General features: G+C 40.9%; 1 protein-coding gene across 4 annotated transcripts; it reads left to right on the top strand.

Annotated features, from left to right (window-relative positions):
- The first annotated feature begins 75 nt into the window (after window positions 1-75).
- On the top strand, window positions 76-27,943 carry EIF4B (eukaryotic translation initiation factor 4B). 4 transcript variants are annotated; one of them, XM_036864882.1, is made up of 15 exons: window positions 76-331; window positions 8,496-8,633; window positions 9,918-10,126; window positions 11,802-11,918; window positions 13,799-13,853; window positions 14,537-14,671; window positions 17,419-17,556; window positions 17,659-17,832; window positions 21,566-21,794; window positions 23,164-23,276; window positions 23,868-24,081; window positions 24,618-24,673; window positions 25,246-25,354; window positions 25,626-25,698; window positions 25,836-27,943. In XM_036864882.1, the coding sequence occupies exons 1-15, from the start codon at window positions 319-321 to the stop codon at window positions 25,914-25,916; spliced, it is 1,854 nt and encodes a 617-aa protein (XP_036720777.1). In that variant the 5' UTR covers window positions 76-318; the 3' UTR covers window positions 25,917-27,943. The 4 variants fall into 4 exon arrangements, with proteins under 4 accessions (XP_036720777.1, XP_036720780.1, XP_036720779.1 ...); XM_036864885.1 differs by having other exon boundaries at window positions 118-331; window positions 23,164-23,261; XM_036864884.1 differs by having other exon boundaries at window positions 190-331; window positions 25,249-25,354.
- The last annotated feature ends 14 nt before the right edge of the window (window positions 27,944-27,957 follow it).

The following is a 27,957-nucleotide window of genomic DNA, read 5'->3' on the forward strand; positions in this document are numbered from 1 at the left end:
GGAAGTCTGCGGATCAGGAGACCCCTCCCCGGGCTCAGACCCTGCCCCTCGTCCGCGCGTAGCCCTACGTAAAGCGTGTGGGGTTTCGCGACAGCCCAGGCCCCACCTCTTTGGCCACATGTCGCGCAGGTCTTCCCGTCGGACGCCGCGCCACCTCCTCGCGCTGCTTTACGAACCTAGAGCAGCGCCGCCCCGCCTCCTGTGTTCCTCCTCGCCTCCCCGCCCCCTCCCAGTTTTGCGTCTCCTAGCCCGACGCGCTCGCTATAATCACGTGACTGCCTCATCCGGGTCTTTTGCGTTCTCTCTCCCTCTCCCAACATGGCGGCCTCAGGTGAGTGAGCGGCCGAGCGCGGCCAAGGACCGGGGTCCGAAGCGACTCTCCGACCCTGATCCATTGGTTCTCTGGAGTCGGGGGGTGGGCGGCACCGCTTCCCTTCGGATTTTGGGGCTGCGGCAGGCTGGCGGCTAGGCCATGTGAGGTTATCGCCTCGGGATGTTTGGGGGGAGGGGAAGGACACCTTCCCCTCCCCCTCACACTCTTTTCACCCCGTATGCGCGAGGTTGGACTTGGGAGCAATGGTGGACTCTGGCTTGACTTGGAGTGAGGAGGAGGCGCAGAAAGAGCCGCGGGAGACGTGAGGCCTTCTCATAGACGTGAAGCACTATGCCCGCGTGAAGGCGTGGAGGAGGAAAAGAGGCGGTTGGCGCGCGGACGGGTGCACGCTAGACCAGGTCTCCGAGGCGCGAGGCCTTTGCGGACGGGAGTGGGGGCAGGGAATAAAGGGGGGGGGCAGTTAGAACGCGAGCGCGAGTCGGTGGAGGGGCGGGGAAGGCGGCGGTGCGCGTGCGCGGTAGAAGAGACGAGGGTGGTGGAGACGGGCGTTCCTTAAAAGCACGCGCGAGAGCCCAGATGGGAAGGTTTACGCACCTGTGTTGCTTCCTTTTTTAGGTCCTTCCACTTTCTGACCTTCCCCTGTTAGAGTGTGACTCGGCCCTTATATTTTTACAAGGGTAAATGTGTTGGGTTTGGAGGTTGAAGTTACTGGAGTTAGATGGGGATGGGGAACCCGGTGTGGGGCGCCCACGTGTTGGAGGAGAGAAACAGGGTGGAGACCTACATTTCTTCTAGGCTTTTTTCTTATTCAGTCAACACATTTTTACTGAGTGTGAGCTATATACGTGCCAAGCACGATTCTAGGTATTGGAGATACGATGGTGAGCAAGATCTGATTCCTTGACAACTTCCATTTTGATTTTGGTCGAGTTTTGATAGCCCCAGTGGTGGAGTTGGGCGTGTTTTTTTTTTTGGAAGATATTTGCACAAGTGCTTGGGGGTGCTTTTAGAATAATACTAGAATATTAGTGGTTGGAGCTGATTTCTTTTTTAGACTTTGGGAGAGGGAATATCACTGACATGCAAGTCTACTTGCGTTTCTGATGGACTTAGTGAGCTGTGCCAACGTTTCGTAGCAGTAATTTTAGTTTGGCAGATATGGTCTCCTTTCGCTGGCATGACCCTGCATTCTACAAAACATTTATTGAACAACTGTTATCTCCGGACACTCATTTCTCACCAAGGATTTCTCGCCTCTGTTACATAGAGATGTATGTCTTTGAGGGAGTTGAGGTGCATTTGAACATAATACCTTTTATTAGTGTAGCGCTTGACGTGGACCTAGCACTTTTATGTTTGTTGTCTAATTTGATGTTCTGTGAGATAACATAGGCAGATATTGGTGTCTCCCATCTGAGGAAGATGAAATGATTCGTTCAGGGTCACACTGCGTGCTGATGGCAGAGTAAGGTCGAAATCTTTGAAACTTCTCACTCTTCTCCATTATCAACTTGGAACTAACAAGGTTGGCTTCCATGTCACCCTAAGTTTGGGATGCTGCCCAAGAGCTTCATCTGAACTACTTATTTGGCCTGAATTTGCCATCTTGATAGCTTAGTGTCATAATCTAGTGAAAAGCCTGTATTCCCTTTCTCAAAACTTGTGTGGAATTTTTAGAGGTGGAAGACACCATTAACAATCTGTCCTTCATTTTACAGAGTTGAGTGAAATCCAGACTGGTTAAATTGGATGTGCTTAGTGAGGTCTCCTCCTGTTCTTCCACTTTACCTGCCTGGAAGCCCTCATTTCATTTCATTCGGTTCCATGAATCTTTTTAGCTTGTGTAGTATGTGTAAGGGACACTTATGCTAGTATCCAGGCAGAAGGTTGCATCTGACAGTCTGCCCTTGAGAAACTATCAAATTTCTTTCCCCACTTTGAATCCTTTCCCATTGCATTGACTTGGTTGAGTGACCAGTATTCCCAGATGACTGTATTAATGAGTCTGTAAAATTAGTGTATTTTCAGTATACTTCTTGAGGGTGCCTGGTGTCTTGTTGAAAAAACAGATCTTACATTTTTTTGGTGAAAATACATGATAAAACTTCTTAGGCCTCTTTTACTGTTAAGTGAGACCCAAAAATTCTTTGCAGTAATACCAGTATCCAGTGTGACCCATTATTGAACTTCAAGAACAGGAGGTGTCCCAGAGCTGACTATTGAATCTACTCTCCTTACCTATGGGGGATCAAATGTATTTGATACGGGTTAACAGTTTTTGAGACTAGACTACTTTGAGATTGTAAATAGTGTACCTATGCCCACACAAGGCCTTTCTTTTGCATAGCACTTTCCAGAATTATATGTGGCATCTTGATTATTTTTTATGGGGAGAGGATAGTGTCCAGTGGTTGTTTTTATACAATTCTGATCCTTATAGTGAAAAATAGTTTCAGTGGTTGCTATTATATGCTGTTCACGTATTACTTATTTTTATATTCCTTCCTGTATCATGTTTGTTATTCTGGGAGTAAGATACCCAGATTCAGAAGGCCAAGGTTAAAACTCCTTATGAAAATTCAAGTACAAATACAGAGAGAAGTACCAAGGTACAACATCGTATTTCTAAGTAATGTCACTTTTTTAAAAAATGTATATACTTTTATACAGCTTTGAGGTATGTCACATACCATGTATAGCTTGAGATAGGATACCCTACTACATTGTCTTTGTCTCAAAACATCCTAGAATTTGTTTTCCTGATCATGGGGGAAAGAATTAACTTAAGGATTTTAGGGTGTTTTTTTTTTTTAACTGCTTGTTTGTAATTAAGTATGTGTATGTACATTTATAAGTGCACACACCAAAGTCAGTTTCTTAGATTTGTAATGGATATTGCTGTGGTCCTAATGGTAGGAAAATGCCCAAAGCAAGAAGTTATTCTTGAATTTTTATAGCTTCTCTCTTACAGAAAAGCTGCAAGTACTTTATGTAGTGATCTATCTGCATGATGTTGTATTGGACACTTATTTTATATATTTTATGTAAGTGATCAAATTGAGTAGTGTGGAGAGGTAAGGAAAAGACAGTGTGGCATTTTCCTCAGATTGTGTCAAGATGAAGAAGTTGGACAGAGAAGAGAGGTCCCATAACAACTGAACATAGGAGTCAAGGTGGTGGAGCTTATTGGTCCTGACTTAGTCTTTATTCTCTACTCTGCTAAACAGCATAGTAAAGGTTGAAGCCTCTCAACATCATGATACTGTACTGCATTGTATGAAACATCTTTTCGTGCTGGGCTCTAATCAGCAGATTAGTTCAGTTCTAGGCACTCTGGTATTTGAGTAGATTGCATTTATACAGTATTGTTTCTTTAAGGAAATATTTGTTGATCGTTAATTAGTTTTTAATTCTGGAGACTGGCAGGATTCACTTCCCAGAAAGAAACACCTTGCCCATTCGCAGTCATTTCTCTTCTCCCCTCACCAGCCATTAATCTTACTGGGTTTCTGTATTTACTTATCCTGAACGTTTCATATAAATGGAATCATATAGTGGGTGGACTTTTGTTGCTAGCTTCTTTCACTTAGCATGTTTCAGGGTTCATCCATCCATATTGTAGGATGTATGGATACTCATTCCTTTTTATTGACAAATCCATTGTATGGACATTTACATTTTATTTATCTATTCCTCAGTTGGTGGGCGTTTGGATTGTTTCCAGTTTTTTGCCTATTATGAATAATGCTGTGATTTTTTTGTACGGGTTTTTATGACGCTTTCTGACTGACTTAGTCTTTTTTTTTTTTAATAAGTTTACTTATTTATTTATTTTTGTCTGCATTGGGTGTTGGTTGCTGTGCGTGGGCTTTCTCTGGTTGCGGTGAGCGGGGGCTACTCTTCGTTGTGGTGCACGGGCTTCTCAACGCAGTGGCTTCTCTTGTTTCGGAGGACGGGCTCTAGGTGCGCAGGCTTCAGTAGTTGTGGCTCGCGGGCTCTAAAGCGCAGGCTCAGTAGTTGTGGTGCACGGGCTTAGTTGCCCCGCAGCATGTGGGATCTTCCCGGACCAGGGATCGAACCCATGTCCCCTGCATTGGCAGGCAGATTCTTAACCACTGTGCCACCAGGGAAGCCCTCCTAGTCTGTAGTTGCTAACACATTCAGAAGACTTGATAACCCTGTAAAATAAGTGGGACTTAGTCTGGCAAGATTTAAAATTAAGAAAATTTTTGACAACTCCTCATCTGAATGTTAAGAGCTGTGTGAATTCTCCTTCCTAAATAAGAGATACTAGTTTAAGAAAGATGGAGAAGTAGGGCTGCATTGTACAGCAAATAAGCTTTATTGGTTAAAGCACTTTAAGGTGTCTTCTGTTTTGTTTAAGGAAAACAGCACTTCCATAGATTTTATCACTCCAATATCTGTCAGTTGGTGCTTTTATTACTAATACAATGGAGTTATAACAGGAAAACATTCTGAGAAAAATAAAGGAAGCGTTTTTACTTGCTACAGCCTGATAGTCCTGAAGACTTGGTTTAATGTAGTCACTTTTCTGCTGATGTGCTTCATATAGGGCTAACGTTTCCTTTTGTTTGTCTACTTATTTATTGATATGAAAATACCACTTAGAGCAGTGGTGCTCAATCATGCGTAGTTTTGGCTCACCCATCCCAGAGGACATTTGGCAATGTCTGGAGGCATTTTTGTCACAGTGGGGTGGGGGGGTTGCTACTGACATCTAAGTCGAGACTGGAGATGCTGTTAAATATCGTACAATGGACGGGACGCCCCACCGCCCCCCAACACAGAATTACCCAACCTCAAATGTCAGTGGTGCAGAAATTGAGAAACAAAGAGTTAAGCTGATCAGTTGTAGTATTTATTTTTATATGTCATAACAAAGCTTGTTTTTTTAATTAAGACTGCAATTGTAAGATCTTTTCTTTAACCTAGATGAGTATATAAAGACCTTCACAAGTACCTAGTACTTAGTGAATAAAATGCAATTGTAATGAGACAAGCAGGCAATTAGAGGATTTAATAAAATTTCTGGGACATATTTTTTTTTTCCTCTTAGTCCATGTGGATTTGGTCTTAAGTAATTGGAATGTGTTTTGTTTATTAGGTGGTTGGTTTAACTTTAACCAATTCACATAAGAGTTAAAGAAAATTAAGAGTTGGACCTGCTTAATTTTAAACAGTTCAGTTCAGTTAGTTCAATCATTGTGTCAAGGGATTGATACCCCTAGAACATTAAATGATGCTTTACTTATAAAGAGGAGAACACTGTTGAAATCCTAAACATGAAATGGACCTAGATATTGAAGGAGCAAAGCACAAGGAGAATTTAGATAACATTGTTTCTCAGTTACTGAAATAAAATAGAGTGGAGCAAACATTTAGGTTTATTCATTTTACTTTTTAAAGGCTTGTTCCTTTAAATCTGTTGCTTATATTGTGATTGAGTCAATGCTGCTGCTAGATTTAAAGAAATGGAAGTTAGGGATCTTGTGAAAGAATTTTAGCCTGTCTTTAATTGAAGACTGTCCATCATCCAGCAGTGATTTCTCAGCCAGAAGTTTTTGGAGGGGCCAGTCACAGAATCAGGGGAGAGGGAGATGTATGATTTGAAAAGACATTCTAAAACAGTGCTTTAATATTTTTTTGGTCATGATATTTTATTTATTATTTTGAAATTTCAAATAACATTAAAGGAGAGTGTGAGACTTGTTTGTCAAGAGTCAAGGGGTAAAAGTTGAGAAACTCTGATTTAGAAAATTGATGTAAGCCAGAATCAGACCAAAGGGCAGGTTAATTCCAGACTGTGCTGTTTTGGTATTAGATTCATATATAAAACAAAGGGAAAAGGGATCCCTCAGTCAAACTCTTACTATTCTTGTGTTGGACTTGACCTCACTGTATGACTGACCACCAATTCTATTTTTATTTTCTCAGTGACCAGACAGATCATGATACTACGTTAAGCCCCATGAAGGTAAAGATCTCTAGCTAGCATCATACTAGTCCCAGACACTTATTTTTAAATTGGACAACTAAAATAAGCCTATATATTATAAGCGTTCTACCACAGAGGTATGCTTTATGTCTTATTCAAATTAAAATTTCCCCTAGGCCTTTGCATATGAGCTAGGAGCAATATCAGTGCTGTAGGACTTAAACTTTGCATAGCTGCTTTCTTTCAAAGCATAGACTAGATCCAAAATATAACCTGGTGATCATAAGTTATAGTTTTGGAGCAGGGTTAGTGTTAAGTCACTTGAGAGAGACATGGGAACTTCACATTCAAGACCATCTTTTCTCTGTATAATTACAGCCAAGTTTGTCTGTTTTGCACATTGAGACCATAATCTCAGGGTGCAAAATGAGGTCAAGTCCAACATAAGAATAGTAAGAGTTTGACTGAGGGATCCCTTTTCCCTTTGTTTTATATATGAATTTAATTCATATTGTGTCCAGAATGTTCATAACATTCGTAGCAAGCAGGTCTTTAGTTCCTGAAAATGGTATTTTAAAGGAAAGGCAGGTACCAGGTGAGAGAACAATCTTCATTCAGTTAAGCAAATGGTGCATCGAGTTACAGATTCTTCATCCTCTTGGATGGAAAATTTGTTGAGAATTGGAACATGGAGGAGGAACTCATCATTATAAAAGCCATGAAAATGATCTTTGTTACAGCAGAGCTGCTTGTTTTTTGTCTTAATTATGTCGCAGCTATTCTCAGGGGCCAGTTCTAGAACTTCAGTCAGTCTTTTCAGCTCTTCTGCATTAGCTGCTGATGGGTGCCATCTCAGAGGTTCTGAGGACTGGAGAGTTAAAGAGCCAAGGTCAGGCCACTAAATGGAGCCATTTAGAGATTCCTATAGATTTCATAACCATGGGAAACATTTAAATTGTTGGTTCTTAGGGATTTCCTATGTTTTCCCTTTAGTATAATATCTCATCTTCATATGCGGTGTTAAGGTAGGGAAGGAGATCTTTTTTTTTTTTCTAGAGGGCAGAGAAATCGAGCTGTGTATATGAGTCTTACAATTTGAACACTTTCAAATGACAGTGAGTACATTTGCCCTGGTTGTGATAACCTGCCATAGAACTAATAACAAGCTTCTTAGGGGCTGGGGCTCCCATGGGGGAGAGCCCTAGACTTGGTATCCAAAACCTTAGGTTTAATTCTAGCTCTGCCATCTAATATCGCTGTAACTTTAGGATGGTCATTTAACCTCTCTGAGACTTGGTTTCCTTCTCTGTAAATTGATAGTAATGATTCCTTTCTCATGTGGTTATTTAAGGAGTATCAAATAATTCTCCAAAGTGTCATACAGAATATATTATTAGGGATAGGGATTTTGTTTTATTTCTTTGTGTCCCAGGAGCAATAAATGTAGTAACCTGCAAAATCTCAAATGATACACAAGTGAATATAGTAGGAAATAAAAGGTTGTTGCCCCCACCTCAGTTTTACTCCCAGAGTAAGTTTGAAAACCCTTCTAGACCCCTTTCCATCCGTATGCATAATGTATATTTAAACAAGAGAGACTTACATAGGGGCTTCCCTGGTGACGCAGTGGTTAAGAATCCACCTGCCAATGCAGGGGACGCGGGTTCGAGCCCTGGTCCAGGAACATCCCACATGCCACAGAGCAACTAAGCCCGTGCACCACAACTACTGAGCCTGTGCCCTAGAGCCTGTGCGCCACAACTCCTGAACCCTCATGCCACAACTACTGAAGCCTGCACACCTAGGGCCTGTGCTCCGCAAAAAGAGAAACCACTGCAATGAGACGCCCGCGCACTGCAACAAAGAGTAGCCCCTGCTCGCTGCAACTGGAGAAAGCCTGCGCACAGCAACGAAGACCCAACGCAGCCAAAAATAAATAAATTTTTTTTTTTAAAAAAGGGGGACTTACGTAATATGTATTCTGTAACTTTTTGTTTTTCACATCTCGGACTTTCTGTGCCAGTGCATTGTGCTTTCTCCTTAATATCTGCATGGAATTCTTTCACAGAAATGTACCACAATCTAAACCTTTGATGGGCCTTTATTGTTGCTTTCTTTATAAATACATTTAACAATAGTGCATTGTACAGCTCTGTAAATACCCAAGTATTGATGAATAATCTTTCTCTGGCCCTTTTAAAATAGCAAAAAAGAAGAATAAGAAGGGGAAGACTATCTCCCTAACAGACTTCCTGGCTGAGGATGGAGGGACTGGTGGAGGAAGCACCTATGTCCCCAAACCAGTCAGCTGGGCTGATGAAACAGATGACCTAGAAGGAGATGGTAACTTTTCTTAACTTTTCTTTTGTTTTCCGTCATGTTTGGAATTTTCATTACCTTCTAGACAAAATCTGTTCCACAGTAATGGTTCTCACTTGTAATTTGGAAGGAACTTAACTAATTTTGTAGAACCTGCAATCTTATGTTTATGTATTTTGTAGAATCTTAGGTTTAGGCTATAAGAGTTTGTGATAGGGGTTAAAGTGGTGATTCAAGAGAGCTTAGTGCTAATTCTGGCTATTGCAGTAACAGGGTTTTCTCAGGGTACTATCCTTTTAAGCCTTATTTTCTTCATTAGGAAAGTTAAGGACTAGATTATTTCATTTTAGGTCTGAAATTCTGTGATGTCCTCATAAAGTAATATGCAGTATAATCTATATGCTCTTTATACTCAAGAGTCAAGGAATAATTTGTTCTAAGAGCTATTAGTATGAAGTCAGGGTGTCCCTGGGTAAACAGAACTGGTCTGAGGAAAAGGAATAGGAATAGGAATAGGAATTATGGTGGGAAAATGCAGAAGAGTCACTGGGATATCATTTGAATAAGTTCTGTGCCTTCAAGGAATAGCGAGGAACAGGCAGGAGTTATAAAATCATTGGGTGTGACATAAGTCTGATCACCCATCATTTTTGTCTAAAAGCTTTAATTGCAAACGGAAGAATACTTTTTCTTTTGTGACCTACTTTTGTAACAAGAAATTTCATCTAGATCATATCTTCCGTAAATGTTCATACCTGAAGTACAAATTCATGGGCAGTGCTGTATGGACAGTATCTCCTAGTTCCACTAAGATTACCATCCTACTGCACTACCATCTGTGTGACCTTGGGCAAGTTACAAAACCTTCCTGAAATCTTAGTTTCCTTTTCTGTAAAATGGGAAACAAACTCACATAATTATTAGAAAGGTAAGTTGGGATATAATGAATATGAAGTACCTGGCACATGGTAACATTCCATAAATAGTGATTCATATTCTCTCATTTCTCTGCTGCATAAGGAATAAGTTATGATTCTGTTAACAAAAGCCTGGGCCTTGAAAGGCCTTGAAATACTTAGAAACAAAGAGACAGTAAATAGTACTGAGTCTTTGCATTGCTATCTGATTCTGACATTTCAGAAGCATTTTGTCTGTAAAGGGTCCTTATTGCTGAACCCCTACCCTTTTTATCTGTTTATTTCCTGATATAGCTTGCTTAATACTGGGCGCTTAGCATATGTCCTCTTATTCTACAGTGGCAGTAAGGGAAGTTTCTTGTAATTTCTTATGTCTACTTTTCTATCCTAGTTTCAACCACTTGGCATAGTAATGATGATGACGTGTATAGGGCACCTCCAATTGACCGTTCCATCCTGCCCACTGCTCCACGGGCTGCTCGGGAACCCAATATCGACCGGAGCCGTCTTCCCAAATCACCACCCTACACTGCTTTTCTAGGGAACCTGCCCTATGATGTGACAGAAGACTCCATTAAGGAATTCTTTAGAGGATTAAATGTAAGTGTAAAGGTTTTAGGCAATTAACTAGATATGGAGGGTACAGTATGGGTAGTGACTGTCTCTGAATTTCTGTGTTGAGAAAGGTTCTGAGGTTGTGTCTATACTTGGAAGAAACAGGTATGTAATTTAGTGGTGTTTAGGCCCTTTGGCTGAGAATGTTCTCATCCAAAACCAGTCGGACAGTCTTATCAGCAAATTTAATACCTTATTGATATGGAGAGAATCTCTCAAAAATATATGTCCCTTCTCTATGAAATTTAAAGGTGACATACCCAGGTAAACGTTGGAAAGTGGAAGAAAGTTTCTCTGAACTCAGCTATTCTGTTATTGACATTCAGGCTTATATCAAAATTACATTTTAATTTTTTATATGAATACGTTGAACTGAGCAGATGTGTAGTTTTTATTAACAGAGTCTGTTCACATATAATGGAATTCACAGGCTTGCTTAAAAAGCTTAAGGCAGGATGTTTGAAAACACTGACCTAGAAGTTTCCAGAAAGACGAAAAAGTGAATATGAGGTGCTAAGAATCCTTTTTCTAAACTTTGATGAAAAAATACTTAGGATTTCAAAAATGGAAGAATGAGTAATAATTTCCAATTCTATTGGGTTTTTCTCCAGTCTTTGCCGAAGAGAAGACATTAAAAACTAGGTTTCTTCTAAGAATCTGCTCCCTCTTTCACTTTTTTATTTTGGCTGCGTTGGGTCTTCATTGCGGCACGCGGGCTTCTCTAGCTGTGGGCTCCAGGGTGCTTGGGCTGTCTAGTTGCGGCGCGCAGGCTTATGTGCCCCGCGGTACGTGGGATCTTACTTTCCCGACCGGGAATCAAACCCGCGTCCCCTGAATTGGAAGGTGGATTCTTAACCACTGGACCACCAGGGAAGTCCCTCCCTCATTTGCTTTTTTTTTATTATTAATACAGCAGGTTCTTATTAGTTATCTATTTTATACATATTAGTGTATATATGTCAATCCTCCTTCACTTCTGCTATGTTGGTTGACTTCTTTACTAGATCCTGTTCTCTGCAATGGGCCATCAACTTCTGTAGCTGGCTTTTCTTGTGTGATTATTTTTGATCACAACTTACAAATTTTACTCTCTATTTAATTATATAGTATATCTAGAAGTATGGCCTGTTTTCGATTCCTCTCTAGTAGCCTCTTTCTTCTGTAGAGTGTTGAATAATCTCTGGCCTGTTCAGGCTTTTCACCTTTATGCTCTAGAATTGGTCTGTAGCTACTTCCTTTTTATTTTATTCCCTTTTTATTTTGTTCCTTTTCCTGCTCTCCTCATAAGTTGAGTTAAACTAGAATTTAAAAGCGACTGTGACAAAATCTATATCTCAGGAGCCCAGAATAAAGTATCAAATCAGTGATGGAAAAGATAGCTTGAATATATGCAAAATATTGGAGAAATGAAGAAATAAGTAAAAAGAGTAAGAAAACAGACATAAAAAGTGAAAAGTACAATTCAGTGGTTTACCATCTCAGAATTCGGCAGAAGGGGTAAGTATGGTGAGGGTTTACAATCCAGTGTTTGCTTCAGCCAAGCTATTAATATATGAAGACAGTAAATAATGTTTCTCAGGTAAGTCAGCTTGCCAAAAAATACACTACCCAGAAAATTTTTTGGCAGAAACTGTGTCAAATTTGTTTCTTTCCTCCTTAGATCAGTGCAGTGCGTTTACCACGTGAACCCAGCAATCCTGAGAGGTTGAAAGGTTTTGGTTACGCTGAGTTTGAGGACCTGGATTCCTTGCTCAGTGCCCTGAGCCTCAATGAAGAGGTAAATAAACTAAGGGTGGGGGTTGAGGGCTGAGAGCTAACAGCTCTTGTGTTTATCAAACTGATAGTTTTTAGGCCGGGTCAGTAGCTATTTCGAAGATTCCCGTAATACCTACAAAGAAAAGCCTGGATTATTTATCAATATACCGGTTAACATTCAACATCTAGCACGTCACACCTCCCTTCTGCAAGTTCAGCAGGGCCTAGTAATTCAGGAACGTGTTTAGGTGGGAAATTGTGAAGAAATCCACCACGAGGTCCTTAATAAAATCTCACGTTAGTTCACTCACAGCTTTGCCTCAGCTTCGTGGCTTTGCTTTTTCAAAATAATATGACCAGATGAAGGCAAATAGAAAAATCATGTTATTTTAGTATTTAAAGGCATTACCTCATTTTCAGGGAAGTAATTTTTTATTTTTAAGAGGGCTCAGAAACATTTCTCACTAAGATGTCATTTGTAATACTTGCTCCTGGGAATCTGTTACAGGAGAATGACAGTAAACATTCAGTCCTGCTTTGTAACATTGCCCATAGATGTTTTTTAATCCAGACACTAGAGGTTCAGTGGGGAGAGGAGATTTAGCTGTTAATACATGAGGGGGGATGGAGATTAAATCTAATTGAAATACAGTTATTTAAGTGATTGGTGCCATGTAGGGATTCTTAGGCTAGCCAGAGCAGGATATTGAAACATTTAGTTACTTGTTAGTGATGGAAGTTTCTAATCCAAGAACTGCTTTTTTATCTCTAGTGAGTGACTTTAGAAATCAAACTGATTATATATCGAAAGAAAAAAAAGGCTGTTTTTTTCTCTTTTAATTCCAGAAACCTCTCATTGTTCGTTGAGAAGGCAATTTCCAATGCCATTTGTGCCATAATTCTATGGTCCATGTCTGCCATTGGACGTGATTGAAAGCAACTCCTCTTAAAATATTTTTCCTATCTCATAACTTGAGTACCACCATGATAATCTGAAGCAGATGTCAAATAGGAATAAAATTCATGTATTTAGTTAAATATGTGGAAAGCAAAAGTTGTTTGAAAGTTTTTCTTAGGTCATTTTAGGTTTTATTAACATTATTAGTTTTTAACTCTCAGTCTGAATAAGAAAAAGAATACCATACAATTGTTATTATCTGAAGTTTGCTGAATTGACTGTTAAATAAGATGTTGTCATGGTCCAGACTTAAGAGTTAGTTTGTATTTAGAGATATCATCATAGTGGTATTTAATATAATTCCAGGTGTTCTTAACTAAATTTCATTGTTACCCTTCTTCAACTGTAGATTCTACTATGAAATGAGAAAAATATCATCAGTAGAATTAATTGGGTTCAAAGTATATAAATAGTGATGTGGGAAAGGGAAATCAGAGGGTATCCTGGAGGAACTGATTTATCCTAAGGTAATACTGAGTGAAAGAACTTGAGATTATAAACAGAGACCATGCTTTATGCAACTTTGCTGGTGCATAGTAGGGACTCTATAAATGTTTGAATGCATAATTGCTCTGGACCCAAATAATACCTTTTATTTAGCTAGTTGTCTAGAAAATGTTTTTAATTTATTACATGTGACAAATTGCCTGTGACAGTTAAAAAGTTAAATCTATTCTGTGAGGTTTGACTTTATAAAAATAGTAAGATAATTGACCTAACATTCATTTAAGCCCAACTTAAATGTTAATTCTAAGGGGTTATTTTATATTCAAGTCTTTATAAAGGATTCTTTAGCCAACAGATTGTAGTGTTGGCTAGATTACAGTGTTTTTCCTTTATCTTCCTTCCCCCAGTGCTTCTGCTATGCCCAGACGTTCAAGGTCACTCATGGGATTTGTGCATAATGGGGCAAAAGGTTGGTTAATATGGTCCTATGCTCTCAGTCTCTAGGTAACAGGAGAATTCGAGTGGACGTTGCTGATCAAGCACAGGATAAAGGTAGGAAAGATGATTGAATGTTTTGTTTTGTCATGGTCCTGGGAAGACAAAGCAGAGGTGCCCTTCCCCAGTAACTTGTAGTAGAGGCAAATAGTGGGGGCCACCTTAACCTTGAGCAGTAGTTCTTGACTGAGGATGGTTTTGCTTCACAGGGGATATTTGTCAACGTTGGGAGACATTTGGGTTGTCACAACTGTGGGGAGGGCTCCTAACGTCTAATAGTATCCAGGGACTATCCTATAATGCGTATGACAGCCGCCCCAACAAAGAATTGTCTAGCCCAAAATGTTGGTAGTGTTGAGACTGAGAAACCCTGATTGACCTAGATGAACATTAAATATATACTAAATAGATTACGTACCTAGCAGCACACTGGACACAAGAGGAGCCTGATTCATGTATATTTCAGGGGGTTCCTGGCCTATCTTTAAAAAATTTTAAGATGCCTATACAGAAGATGAGACAGGTAAGCATTAAACCAGTAGGAATAAATGTGAGGAAGGGAGTCACTTGGTTGAGTTGGAGAGTACACTTATGGGGCCTGGGGCGACTTCGTGATGACGCTGTGGTGTAAGCAAGAAGTACAGTATGTGAGGGCAGGAGGGGGCCTCTGTGCATATGAGAAATATCTGGCAAAAGTTTTTGTGAGCTAACCTGTGTTTTTTCATTTTATATATCTGTAGACAGGGATGATCGTTCTTTTGGCCGAGATAGAAATCGGGATTCTGACAAAACAGATACAGACTGGAGGGCCCGTCCTGCTACAGACAGCTTTGATGACTACCCACCTAGAAGAGGTGACGATAGCTTTGGAGACAGTAAGTTCATTTTTATCTAGTTAGTTTCTTGTGTATTCTGGGGGGTTTTTTGGAATAGGACAAATGTGTTAATGTAGATGATCACAATAGCAGATAAAGGGGAGGGTAGCAGTAGATGCAGAAAAAAAATTTAAGATGCCTTTTAAAATAACAGAAAATTCATTACCTTCAAAAATACTAAATGTCTGCCACGTGCCAGATACTTTTGTAAGCTCAGGATACAGCAGTGAACAAAACAGACAAAAATACTTTCTTTGTTGGACATTATTTATACCAGGGGAGAGAAACAATATGCAAATAAAATGTAATTTAGACATGTATACACTGATGTGTATAAAATTGATGCCTAATAAGAACCTGCAGTATAAAAAAACAAACAAAACAACTAAAAAAAAAAATGTAATTTAGAGAAGGAGAGTAGAGAATGTCATGGGGTAGGAGATGGGATAAATTACAACTTTTACACACACCACCTAAATCCAATAAAAGCTTTGTAAAACGTTTGTGGAGAAAATGATACAACTTTATTGAAATACATGAAGAAAGACTCAACACTGTCATTTCTTTTTTTAATGTAAAGAACCTACTGTTGAGTAAAGAAATGACTAAGTAGTGGTTTGTCTATATAATGGAATACTTGATAGCATAACATACATGTGACGACAAGGATAAAATTCAAGACCTGTTTCGTTTGGCCACGCCAAGCCTCTTGTAGGGTCTTAGTGTCGTCCCCCTGTCCGTCTGCGTCCCCCCGCCCCGGTCCAGGGATCAAACCCGTGCCCCTGCACTGGAAGCGCGGAGTCTTAACCTCTGGACTACCAGGGAAGTCCCTTAATTTTTAAAATTTAAACTACCTGCAGATGAATGTTCACGTAGACAAAATGATGTCCTTTGCAAAATGAAACCATAGTTTTAAAAGGAAGCTGTCATAAAACTAAGATATTTCTTAGGCCTACTCACAAACTCAAAATGTCTTTTAAGTTTTTTTGTTTTGTTTTTTAATTCGTTCATGTTTAGACATTGAGGGGTTTTTTTTTTTTTTCCATATAAAAATCTGGGTTTCTGACGTGTCACCTGAAGCTAAATAGCATGCAACGATTTTAATATTATAAACAACAATCCAAAGAACCTTCTTGTATGTATATCTGTATAATGTGTCCGGTTACTTGCTCAGGTTAAATTCCTAGAAATTAAATTGCTGGCCCAGAGGGTATACATGTTTTTTAAATCTTTTAGTACATAGTTCCGAAACAATTTTCAAGGCCTTTGAACTATTTTTAACTCAGCAGGGTAGGAATTGACTTATTGTGCTAAACTTCACCAATACAAGATGTATCATTTATTTTAACCTTTCCATTTGGGCAGTAGAAAACAATGTCCCGTTTTAGTTTCTGTTACTTAAGCAGTAACAGATAATTAACCAGTTGTCATATGTTACATATATTTTTCTCATTTTGTTTGCCTCTCAGATTTGTGGTATGTGTATTGTTTTTCTATGCTAAACTTTTTGTTTGTTTGCCGGGCCACGTGGCTTGCGGCATCTTACTTCCCCTATCAGGGATGGAACCCATGCCCCCTGCAGTGGAAGCACGAAGTCGTAACCACTGGACTGCCAGGGAATTCCCTCCATGTTAAACTTTTTAGGTAGTCTTTGGTTCTTTGGTATCAGGCATGAAAGATTCCAACTATATTTTCTTGTGCTTTGTGCTTACATTTTTAGTATTCAGATCTTTAATCCTGGAAGTTCATTATGGGATATAAAGGAGTCCCACCCCCCCCCCCACTTGTGGGGATACATTCCAAGAACCCCCCTGGATGCCTGAAACCTCGGATATTACTGAACCCTATGTTTTATGCTATGTTTTTTCCTATACATAACAGTATACTGTAATAAAAGTTACATGAATGTGATCTCTCTCTCTCTCTCAAAATATCTTACTGTACTGTACTGTACAGCGTGGATATGCTGGACAAAGGGATGATTCACGTCCCGGGCAGGTTGGAGGGAGATGGCACGAGATTTCATCATGCTACTCAGAACAGCACGCAATTTAAAACTTACGAATTGTGTATTTCTGGAATTTTTCATTTAAAATTTTTGGACTGTGGTTGACCACAGGTAACTGAAACTTCAAAAAGTGAAACCAGGGCTTCCCTGGTGGCACAGTGGTTGAGAGTCTGCCTGCCAATGCAGGGGACACGGATTCGAGCCCTGGTCTGGGAAGATCCCACATGCCGCGGAGCAACTAGGCCCGTGAGCCACAACTACTGAGCCTGCGTGTTTGGAGCCTGTGCTCCGCAACAAGAGAGGCCGCGAGAGTGAGAGGCACGCGCACCGCGATGAAGAGTGGCCCCCGCTTGCTGCAACTAGAGAAAGCCCTCGCACAGAAACGAAGACCCAACACAGCCAAAGATAAATAAATAAATAAATAAAAAGTGAAACCACACATAAGGCAGTACCACTGTATAGAGATTTTTCTCCCCCCTAACTCCCTCCTAAATTGTTAGCCTGGCAACATTTATTGAATTAGTGGAGAACTTTTTTAAATAAATACCAAGGAAACTTTAATTCAATACAAATTCTTCTACCTTGGATATAATGCAATTGTTTTTTTTGTTTTTTAATAAAAACAGACACAGCAGTGAATATGAAGTCATGGAAGCAAACTGACTAATGGGCTATGTTTGTTTTTATCAGTAGGTGTCAAAGAAAAAGGAATGACGTTACCTGTCTCTTTCCTCTCTAGAGTTTCGAGATCGTTATGATTCAGACCGATATCGTGATGGGTATCGGGACAGTTACCGTGATGGCCCACGCCGGGACATGGATCGATACGGGGGCCGAGATCGCTATGATGACCGAGGCAGCAGAGACTATGATAGAGGTCGTTGTAAAACACAATTAAGTTAAATTGCTTTCTTTTAAGAACTCCTTTCTTGCCTTCTCCCCTCCAGTGTGATGATCACAATTTGGGATATGTTTACAGGCTATGATTCCAGGATAGGCAGTGGCAGAAGAGCATTTGGTAGTGGGTACCGTAGGGATGACGACTTCAGAGGAGGTGGGGACCGCTATGAAGACAGATATGACAGACGAGATGACCGGTCATGGAGCTCCAGAGATGATTACTCTCGGGATGATTATAGGCGTGATGATAGAGGTAATCATTTGCTTTTGCTTACTTAATGGGGCGTTACCACTAGAGTAACTGGTTGGAAATTTTTCAGTTATGTTTCAAACCCCTTAAGTGGGCACAGATAGAACCTACACATAGTAAAGGTTGCATCGGAACATAACGGAAAGAGCATTAGATAAAAATGGACATAATGGAAATGAAGTCTAGTTCTAACCTGTTTTAGCATATAGATTTTTTCAGTTAAAATTTAATTGAGGGCTTCCCTGGTGGCGCAGTGGTTGAGAGTCTGCCTGCTAATGCAGGGGACACAGGTTCGAGCCCTGGTCTGGGAAGATCCCACATGCCGCAGAGCAACTGGGCCCGTGAGCCACAATTGCTGAGCCTGTGCGTCTGGAGCCTGTGCTCCGCAACAAGAGAGACCGTGATAGTGAGAGGCCTGCGCACCGCGATGAAGAGTGGCCCCCGCTTGCCACAACTAGAGAAAGCCCTCGCACAGAAACGAAGACCCAACACAGCCATAAATAAATAAATTAATTTAAAAAAAAAAAAAAAATTTAATTGAATAAACAAAGGAAAAAGGAAAAAACATTTGCCAGACATTCTTATAGTATGATCTCACTTAAAATAGGCTGTTTTAGCCCCATTTTTCAAGTGAAGGAATGAGACTCAAACATGGTCTCATAGCCAGTAATTGGTTGGCACTGTGCGTTAAAAACCAGGTGTTGCTTATTTCAATGCCATTGATACCAAGTAGTTGATACTCATTAATTAATGGTGAGATGTCAGTGTACCTATTCTAAAATTATGCCCCTGATATTATATCATTTATATAAAACATATATTGTGTTACAACTCTGACCTCTCAAAAAGTATTATGAAAGGCCACTATTTGTTGTTCTGACTTGAGTGATGCCATTTTATGTATGTATTTATTTATTGGCTGCAACGGGTATTTGTTGCTGCGTGTGGGCTTTCTCTAGTTGCGTCGAGCAGGGGTCACTCTTCCTTGTGGTGGGCTGGCTTCTCATTGCAGTGGCTTCTCTTGTTGCGGAGCACGGGCTCTAGGCTCGCGGGCTTCAGTACTTGTGGTGCACGGGCTCAGTTGCTCCATGGCGTGTGGGATCTTCCCGGACCAGGGCTTGAACCCGTGTCCCCTGCATTGGCAGGCGAATTCTTAACCACTGCGCCATCAGGGAAGCCCAAGTGATGTCATTTTAAAAGTAAGGTATCTGGGAGTTCACTGGTGGCCTAGTGGTTGGGATTCTGGGCTTTCATTGTCATGGCCTGGGTTCAATCCCTGGTTGGGGAACTGAGATTCCCCAAGGCACACAGTGTGGCCAAAAATAAAATAAATAAAAGTAAGGTATTTGGCCCCAGAATTTTTCTCTGTAATTATGTTTAGAAAGCAAACCTGGTGTTTTAATATCCCTGTCTTAGCCCAAGTGCTTTATTATATCCAGCATCTCCTATAATCCCCTGAGGAAGATAGACCTAGATAACTAATAAAACACTGTGAGGTGGCACAAGTCATCAGAGCCATATTGAAAATGTGTGGTAAAGTCTTTATTCCTCCCTCAAACAAAAAAGTTGTAACGTTTCCAGTTTTTTAAACAAAAGTTTTAAAATTTATTCTTTTTTTTTTTTGATTTATTTTTGGCTGTGTTGGGTCTTCGTTGCTGCACACGGGCTTTCTCCAGTTGCGGCGAGTGGGGGCTACTCTTTGTTGCGGTGCGCGGGCTTCTCATTGCAGTGGCTTCTCTTGTTGTGGAGCACGGGCTCTAGGCGCACGGGCTTCAGTAGTTGTGGCTCTCAGGTTCTAGAGCACAGGCTCAGAAATTGTGGCTCACGGGCCCAGCTGCTCTGCGGCACGTGGGATCTTCCCAGACCAGGGCTCGAACCCGTGTCCCCTGCATTGGCAGGCAGATTCTCAACCTCTGCGCCACCAGGGAAGCCCGGCAGGTGGGTTCTTAACCACTGTGCCACCAGGAAAGTCCCTAAAATTTATTCTTAAAAGCATTGCTGATACCTGTTTCCTCTGTTTCCATGCAAGAAACCTGGAAGTAATAGCTAACATTTATTGAGCATTTACGCTGCACCGACAATGAACTGAGTGCTCATACAGGTATTATTTAAGTATTCTATGTGGTAGATACACAGTTATCATCTTCCCTTCACTTGTGAGAAAACTAGAGACTCAGATGTAGTCTTCATTGACTACTGACCTTTGCCTCTCATGCCATTTCTTGCCTCCCCCAATGGCTGTACACCTGATTTCCAGCCCCCCTTCCCCCCTGATGATCAAACCCCCCATTCCTTCTAAGATCTGTGCCCCCTTGTCCTCAGGGTCACTGCCACTATCTCTGTTCAGATTTCATTGCTATGCCCACGTTACTAACATTTCCCTGCCTCACTCCATTTTCACATTGGTCCAAGTAGTCTTTCTGGAACAATATCTAATTAGGTTATTCTCCTCCTTCTAAAACCCTGTCTTGTCTCTTCATGGCCTGAAAGATATCCCTTTGTACCTCTGACATACAAGGGCCTTCACTGCTCTGCCTCTTCAGTGTTGTCTCCATCCCTTCCACAAAAACTGCCCAGCCATCATATTCCGGACGTTAGCATGGTATCTGAAATATAGGTGTTCCAATTACTTGTTGAGTAGGTAAACGAAATTGCCAAAGGAAGAAGGAGACATTGTGTACCATAGTGGGAGGAGCAGTGGAGTTGCTTCAATAACATGGATTTCATTCTTTGGTCCACCAGGTGTTAGCTGTGTGACTTCAATGAGTTCCTCTTTCTGACCCCAGTTGTACCCTATTCACATAGGAAATGGCCCCTTCGCAGAGTTATACAGATGAAAAATGTATCTTGGAAATTATATAAACTACCAACTTAAAACCCTTGTAGAAAATTTAAATCTTGCTAAACAATACCCTCTTTGTTTGCAGATACATAGATATGTAGTAAAAGACCAAAGACACACGTAAGAATGATAGATACCAAATTCAGCATAGTAGTTATGAGAAGACAGCACAGCACTAAGCATGTTATCGGGAGGCTTCAGTGGTTTTTGTGGTGTCAGGTGGTTGATGTACACAGGCTTTCTTTATATCTTCTATATATTTTGTGTCTGAAATACTTAGGATAAACACTGATTTTGAGAAATACAATATCCTTGAAGCACTTAGGTTTATCTTGAAATATTCTGACAGCTTGGATCCAGGAAGAAGTCAGACTCCCTTACAGTTTATATTCTAATGTTCCGTGTTGCATGCTTTGCCCTATGAATCACCATCAAATTTATATTATACACAGAGATAAGAATATAAGAACTAGAGCCTTCCGCATCATACTGTTACAAGTTTGTCTTAACCTACTGAAGCAATCCATCTTCCAGACCGCATTTTTTAACAAGATACTTTTCATCCAATATCTTATCATAGTCAAAAAATTTCCCCCAGATAATAGTAATCATGATAAATGCTTAATTTACCATTGAAATTTTTACTGTTTTTAGTCTTTCCCTCAGTCTGGTACTGCATCATGGATGTGGTAGTGGAAAGATTAATTGGACTTGATTCTTTGGGCCACCCATTTTTTAATGATCTCCCTTTTTACCTTTGCTGGATTGGCTAGGCCACTCACTAATCTGAATCCCAAATAGCATTTCGTAAGAGGTATGTCTGGAAATCTGGCTTTCAGCCATCGGCTTCTGATGATTTTCAAAAACTATTACTTAGAGTTTCATTTAACTTAGGTCCCCCCCAAAGACCCAAACTGAACCTAAAGCCTCGGAGTACTCCTAAGGAAGATGATTCCTCTGCTAGCACATCCCAGTCCAGTCGAGCAGCCTCTATCTTTGGAGGGGCAAAGCCTGTTGACACAGCTGCTAGAGAACGAGAAGTAGAAGAGCGGCTACAGAAGGAACAGGAGAAACTGCAGCGTCAGCTGGATGAGCCAAAACTAGAACGACGGCCTCGGGAGAGGTGAGGTGGTCTTGTATTACGGATTTCACATCCATGAATCCAGTGATTCTTTTTTTTTTTAATCCTGAATCTTTATTTTAACATTTATTTATTTTATTTATTTGGCTGTGCCGGCTCTTAGTTGCGGCACACAAACTCTTATTCATGGCATGTGGGATCGAATTCCCTGACCAGAGATGGAACCTGGGCCCCCTGCATTGGGATTGCAGAGTCTTAGCCATTGGACCACCAGGGAAGTCCCCAATCCAGTGATTCTCAATGGGGGCTTACATCCCCAGGGGGCACTTAGGAAATTCATGTGGGTGTTACTGGTTGTCACTTATCATTAGTGCGTGTGGGGTGGGGCTGCTAGGTGGTCTGCAGCATGTGGGAAAGTTTCTTTACCCAATGAAGAGTTGTTGTTTATCCCTCATGATTTTCAAAAGGCCTCCTGGGCCCTGGTGGTACTTTAATACAAGAGTCTGCAAATTGTGGCCTGTACCTGTTTTTATAAATAAAGTTTATCTGGCCCTTTAAGAAAAAATTTGCCAAACGCTGCTTTATTGTATAGAGTAAAACACCATAATGAGGTGAATGGATTTACCCCTTTTCAAGTTATTAGGGATGGAGTAGACAAAATGTTTTCACTGATACTAAGTGTAGGCTGTAAATTATTTTCCAGTTACTTTTATTTATGTGTATGTTGGTTATATTATCTGTTATTTCAGGATAGTGTAAAGGAATGTTTATTATTAAAAAGATGGCATGACATCCAATAGGGTAGACACCTCCTATAATACGCTGAAAAGCTAGGCCTGGTTTTGAGCAATTTGCGGAATTGTGTTACCATTAAGGGAGGGCAGAGTCGTAGATTTTGTAGGGGAATGTTCTTAACCCTAGCTGACACTTGCTGAGGCACTTGTTTCCCTGCTGTCCAAAAGTAGAGCATTCCTACGGAACCTCTTATAAGCCAAAATGGTGTAAAGTGAAGAAGCAGTTATTTTAGGGCACATCTTGCTAACAGGTAACAGCTTGCTGCAAAACAATCGCTGAATGCTATTTTCGCTTTTCGTCTTTTTTTTGTAAAAGCAGAAATCCTCTTTGGATTTCTTTCGGTTAGCAGCAGCATATATGGATCTTTCTGTAAAAGTGAAGTGGCATAAAGGAAACTTCGGAAAAGCAGGGGATACCTGTATTTAGAACCAAAGAATGTTAATGTCTGCTGCTTTCAAACGGTTTGAGCAAAAGAGACAGGTGCGTGCACCCACACATAAATAAAGCCAGCAGGATAAAATATTAATAAGCGATAGTTCCTGAGGGGTCGGCATGGGTCCAGGGTGGCCTTCACTGAGCTGGACGTGATGTATTTTGTTAAATCTCTTTTATACAGACACCCAAGCTGGCGAAGTGAAGAAACTCAGGAACGGGAACGATCGAGGACAGGAAGTGAGTCATCACAAACGGGGACCTCAGCCACATCTGGCAGAAGTAAGTCAGACCAGGGTGGGTATCTCATTATTGCCCTTTTCCATAACCTATCCATAACCAAATTATGCAGAGATTTTGGAGTATTAGCATGGATTGATCTGACTTTCACATCTGCTTTGAAAAGTCTGAGAAATGTGTACCAGAAGAGACTTTTGTTATGGATGTGTGTGCACATGTGCGTTGAGCCTCTATGTGGAAGTTGATCAGTGGTTCCTCGAGTTTACAATTTCATTGTAGGTCCCCTTCACACACATATATGTATCCTTCTCCAAGTACAACGTTCTAACACGGAGAATACAGAAAGTTTATAATCCTAAAGTAAAGAATTCTCATTCCTAAGAGAGGTCAGATAGCTATCCTTGGAGTGTCATTATTTTTCCTATTTCTCTTGCATCAGTAAAACATTTTCACCAGAGGACATTTGGAAACCAGTTTGGGGATAATTTTATCTATTGGGAATCACATTCAGGTCTGTATTTAAGAATAATGATGGAAAGCAGTAAACTCGGATGTGGACCGTTTGCCACTCTGTTGAGGTCTTAATAGATTGTTGTCCAATAAGCCCTTTTTTCCTGATGCTCTGACCTTCCCATTCTGACTTCACAGATGCACGAAGGAGAGAGAGTGAGAAGTCTCTAGAAAATGAAACACCCAATAAAGAGGAAGACTGTCAGTCTCCAACTTCTAAGCCTCCCAAACCTGAACAGCCTCTAAAGGTAATGCCAGCCCCTCCACCAAAGGAGAATGCTTGGGTGAAGCGAAGTTCTAACCCTCCTGCTCGATCTCAGAGCTCAGACACAGAGCAGCAGTCCCCTACAAGGTGAGTCAGCTTGGAAACATAGCAGTTGGTTGGCTATAGACTCTTCAGTGCTGTGCTATCATGGTGGAAGGTGCCCTGTGGGGTACTGGCCTTATGGCATCTGATAAGTTCTGCCATTTTTGCTGTCATAGTTCAAATTCTGTGGTGTGCCGGTGGTTCAGTTTTCTGGAGTTTTGATAGCTGGTTAACATCACTTTGGTGACTCAATCTGCACACACTATAAATCGGAACCCACCAATGCCACATTCTGGCAGTGCGGCCTTGGGGGTCAGTCACATCACTTCCGTAAGTTTTAGGATTCTCATTTGTAAAGTAGAGGGATAAGATTAACCTAGCATGACTATGATGATTCTAAAGGACATGACATTTGGTCAAGTTCACATAATTGTTTTCATTGTTGCTTTCCCATATTTTAATGTTTCACAGCATTAAGTATGTATTTTTGGTTCACTGTAAAACTTCACTTGAAGTAGAAGTTTCTTATCTGTTCCTTCCCTAAGATAGCTGATGGATGTGATTACATGTTTTCCTTCTAGTGGTGGAGGGAAAGTAGTTCCAGCTCAACCATCTGAGGAAGGACCAGTAAGGAAAGGTAAGGCCAAGAGGGGAATAGGTTATTCGCCCAGATAGAGGCCTAAATAGAAAAGTCCCCATAGAGGAGTCACAAAATACTGAATATCATTGTATTTTGCACCTATTTTTTTGTGTTGAAGGTTCTTTGATTGTCTGCCTTTTCTTGCCAGTAGAGGGCAGGAGTGGCCTCTTTGGAGAAAACATAGAGCCCTGCCCTTTCCTGGTAGAACATTTCTTTGAAAGGGAAAAAAAAAGAATCGGAAGGAAATTGACATGCTCAGTCCAGATTAGAAATGTTGGCCATCTGCAAGGCCAAGGTCACTACACAGCATCATAGTCCTTATTTCCACTTTGCTTTTTATGATGGCATAACCCCACGGTGGAATTTTTTAGTGGATCTTGTTTGCGGTGTGTGTGTGTGACTGTGTCTGATAATAGAAGGGAAGAAGGGCTTAGGAAGGAAATCTGGATTGGGGGTAGTTTTTATTTCCCTCAGTACATATGGGCACACTTCTCTTCAGCTTAAGGGAAACCTGGGAGAGGGAGTGTTTATTTTACTGACTTCCATTTATTTTTGTGTCTCCACTCAAGCAGATGAAAATAAAGTAGATGGGGTGAGTGCCCCAAAAGGCCAAAGTGGAAATTCCAGCCGTGGTCCAGGAGATGGAGGGAACAAAGACCACTGGAAGGAGTCAGATAGGTACGTGTGTTCCCTCCTCATTTGTAATCTTTGATCTGATGCTAGATACCTGTGTCTTTGTATGAGGAAGTTCTTGGTTCTCCAAGCCTTGCCAGATCTCCCACTGTGAACCCATTAAAGTCAACCAATATAGTCAGTTACAATTCTGAGAATCTAGATTACAAAATGTCCAGATAGCCAGAACTGTTGATTGGAGGTGCCTATTCAGTACCTCAGAACTGCTTGTGAGTGTTGGGAGAGTCCTCTCCTAAAGTTGTTCATGTCTCTGCAGGAAAGATGGCAAAAAGGATCAAGACTCCAGATCTGCACCTGAGCCAAAGAAAGCTGAAGAAAATCCAGCCTCTGTGAGTGTCAAAGACTTGCTTGCCCTCAACTTCTTGTAGCTTACTTTTGCCATTGAAATCCTGTACATTTGGGGCTGCAAACAGGGTGGTTGGAAATAGACATTGCTGCTTGTTCTTATCGATCTTGTCTATTACAGAAGTTCAGTTCTGCAAGCAAGTATGCTGCTCTTGCCGTTGATGGTGAAGATGAAAATGAGGGAGAAGATTACACCGAATAGACCTCTGCATTCTGTGCTTTCTCCTAGTCTCTCACCACCCTGGAACATTCGAGAGCAAATCACACCTCTATCCAGACAAGACAAAATAAAACTCACCATCTCCTGGAGACCTTTCTTAACTTTTTTTTTTTTAAAAAAGAAACGAAATGAAATTCTTTTGCATGCTGCTGCAGCCTTTAAAATATTGAACTAACTGGAGAATCACCAATGTAGCCAGAGAGAGACGTACAGCTTTTAATGCTGTAAGTTTAAAGTTGTGGTGCATTTTTATGACATGTGCAGTTGCCTGTGTGATTAGTGCCTAGGGGCCTCCGTTTAGCAAGATGGCAGTGATAGTGATGCAGTGTCTGGAATCTAGTTGGGCAGTAGGCAGGTATGAGGAAGAGTGTGAGGTTTCTACCTTTAATTCTTATCCTGTTGTGGCATACATGAATTCGCAAACAGTATCTGAATAAATTCTCCATTCTTGGCAAGGTAGGTTTAGTCTCTGATGTTGTTTTAGTCTCCAGGAGGCTGCCAGCCCCACCTCTTATTTAATTCTGAGTTACTGGGGCCAGCCTAAGGGGGAGTTCCTTCATTTGTGCCCCCCAGGGGGGTAGGTGGGAGTGAGTCTACAGGCCACTGAAGAATAGGACTGTTTGGTGACCAAAGTAAATGGGGAAATCGTGGTTTGAAAAGAAGCTTGGGGATTTGATGAATTATTTTGCACCAGTAACAGGGAAAATGGTATGACCTCCAATAAACACATAATCGTTTACCTCCTGGAGCAGGAAGCACTTAGGGGTTGTGGGAATTCCCAGGTCTTTTATGTGTCCTGGTTTCACCCTTTCTTAAACACTATCCCTTCTGAAAGTTCAAATATATCCACATTCTGTTGAAATCTTAAAGCTTTAAAAATTTAGACTCTTGTCATCGTCTTATGTTCCTCATGCTACTCTTTCCTGTTAACCTTCCCACAGGCAGCTTCTACTTAAGTCACATACTTGACTTCCTAAGCATTCTCTAGAGCCCCTGGGAGCTGTCCAGTGAGGAATCATCACTGCTTTTTCTCAAGCAAATCTTGGCTTCTTCATGTTTTGACACTCCTTCCCTCCAGCCATTCGTGCTCCTGCTGCTTTGACCCCTTTTACACCTCGGAAAACTTTAGAATTACCAGTCTTAGGTGGTGAGCGAGGGTGGTTAAATTGGGAGCCTTTCTTACAACCTTAATTGGGGTTTGAGGGGCTTTTTAAAAAACAAAAGTTTCCTTCTCTCCAAGTGAAATCCCACACCAATGTTTGGATTTATAATGTGGCTGAGACCAATGTGTGGTTTCTTTGGTTCTGTTTTTTTAGCATCCCCTTGAGAGAATAAATGATAATGGAGAAGAACAATTTCACAAGGTCCTGGCTTCTCTTGCAACACAGTAGCTTTACTTGCCTGCTTTTATGTGCACCTTGGTACTGTCAGCTCAACAGATGGTGTCCTTACAGGCAATATTGGTACCTGCAGAGAAAAGACATCTTGGCCTCTTCTCGCATCAGTCCTAGGTTAGACCCTTTACAGCCGTGCAGGGGTGTTGGTTTATGAGTGCTGCAGCGGTGAGCATAATGAATCATTTACCCAGTGGACATAAAAGACATACCAAGTGAAGTAACTTTAAATAATGGGCTTGGAGTGGGTAGTAGCTAGGAAGTGGCTTTTAGAGATACCCAAGGTTGAGAGGGTATTTTTTTTTAACCATTTGCTATAGATGATGAAAAAGTAGGGTTTGCCCTCTTCATGTCTGCTCCTTCCAAATAGATGTGTCCAAAAAAGCTGTTTTTTTTCCCCCATTCCTCTACCCTGCCACCCTGTTAAAACAAACAGGGATTTATGACCCGCTCCTCAATACATGTAAAATTTGTACAAAAATATCTTCTATGAAAATGATTTGTAATCTGTAGACTTAATACCTGGGAGATGTCTTGAGATGTAAAATCCCATCCTTTAGGTTGTGGGGTTTTTTGTTTTCTCCAAATAAATCTGATCTTTAAAGTTCACTTTAATGCTTAAGTGTGTT

The sequence above is a fragment of the Balaenoptera musculus genome, chromosome 10 (assembly GCF_009873245.2).
Source record: "Balaenoptera musculus isolate JJ_BM4_2016_0621 chromosome 10, mBalMus1.pri.v3, whole genome shotgun sequence".
Classification (NCBI taxonomy): Eukaryota; Metazoa; Chordata; class Mammalia; order Artiodactyla; family Balaenopteridae; genus Balaenoptera; species Balaenoptera musculus.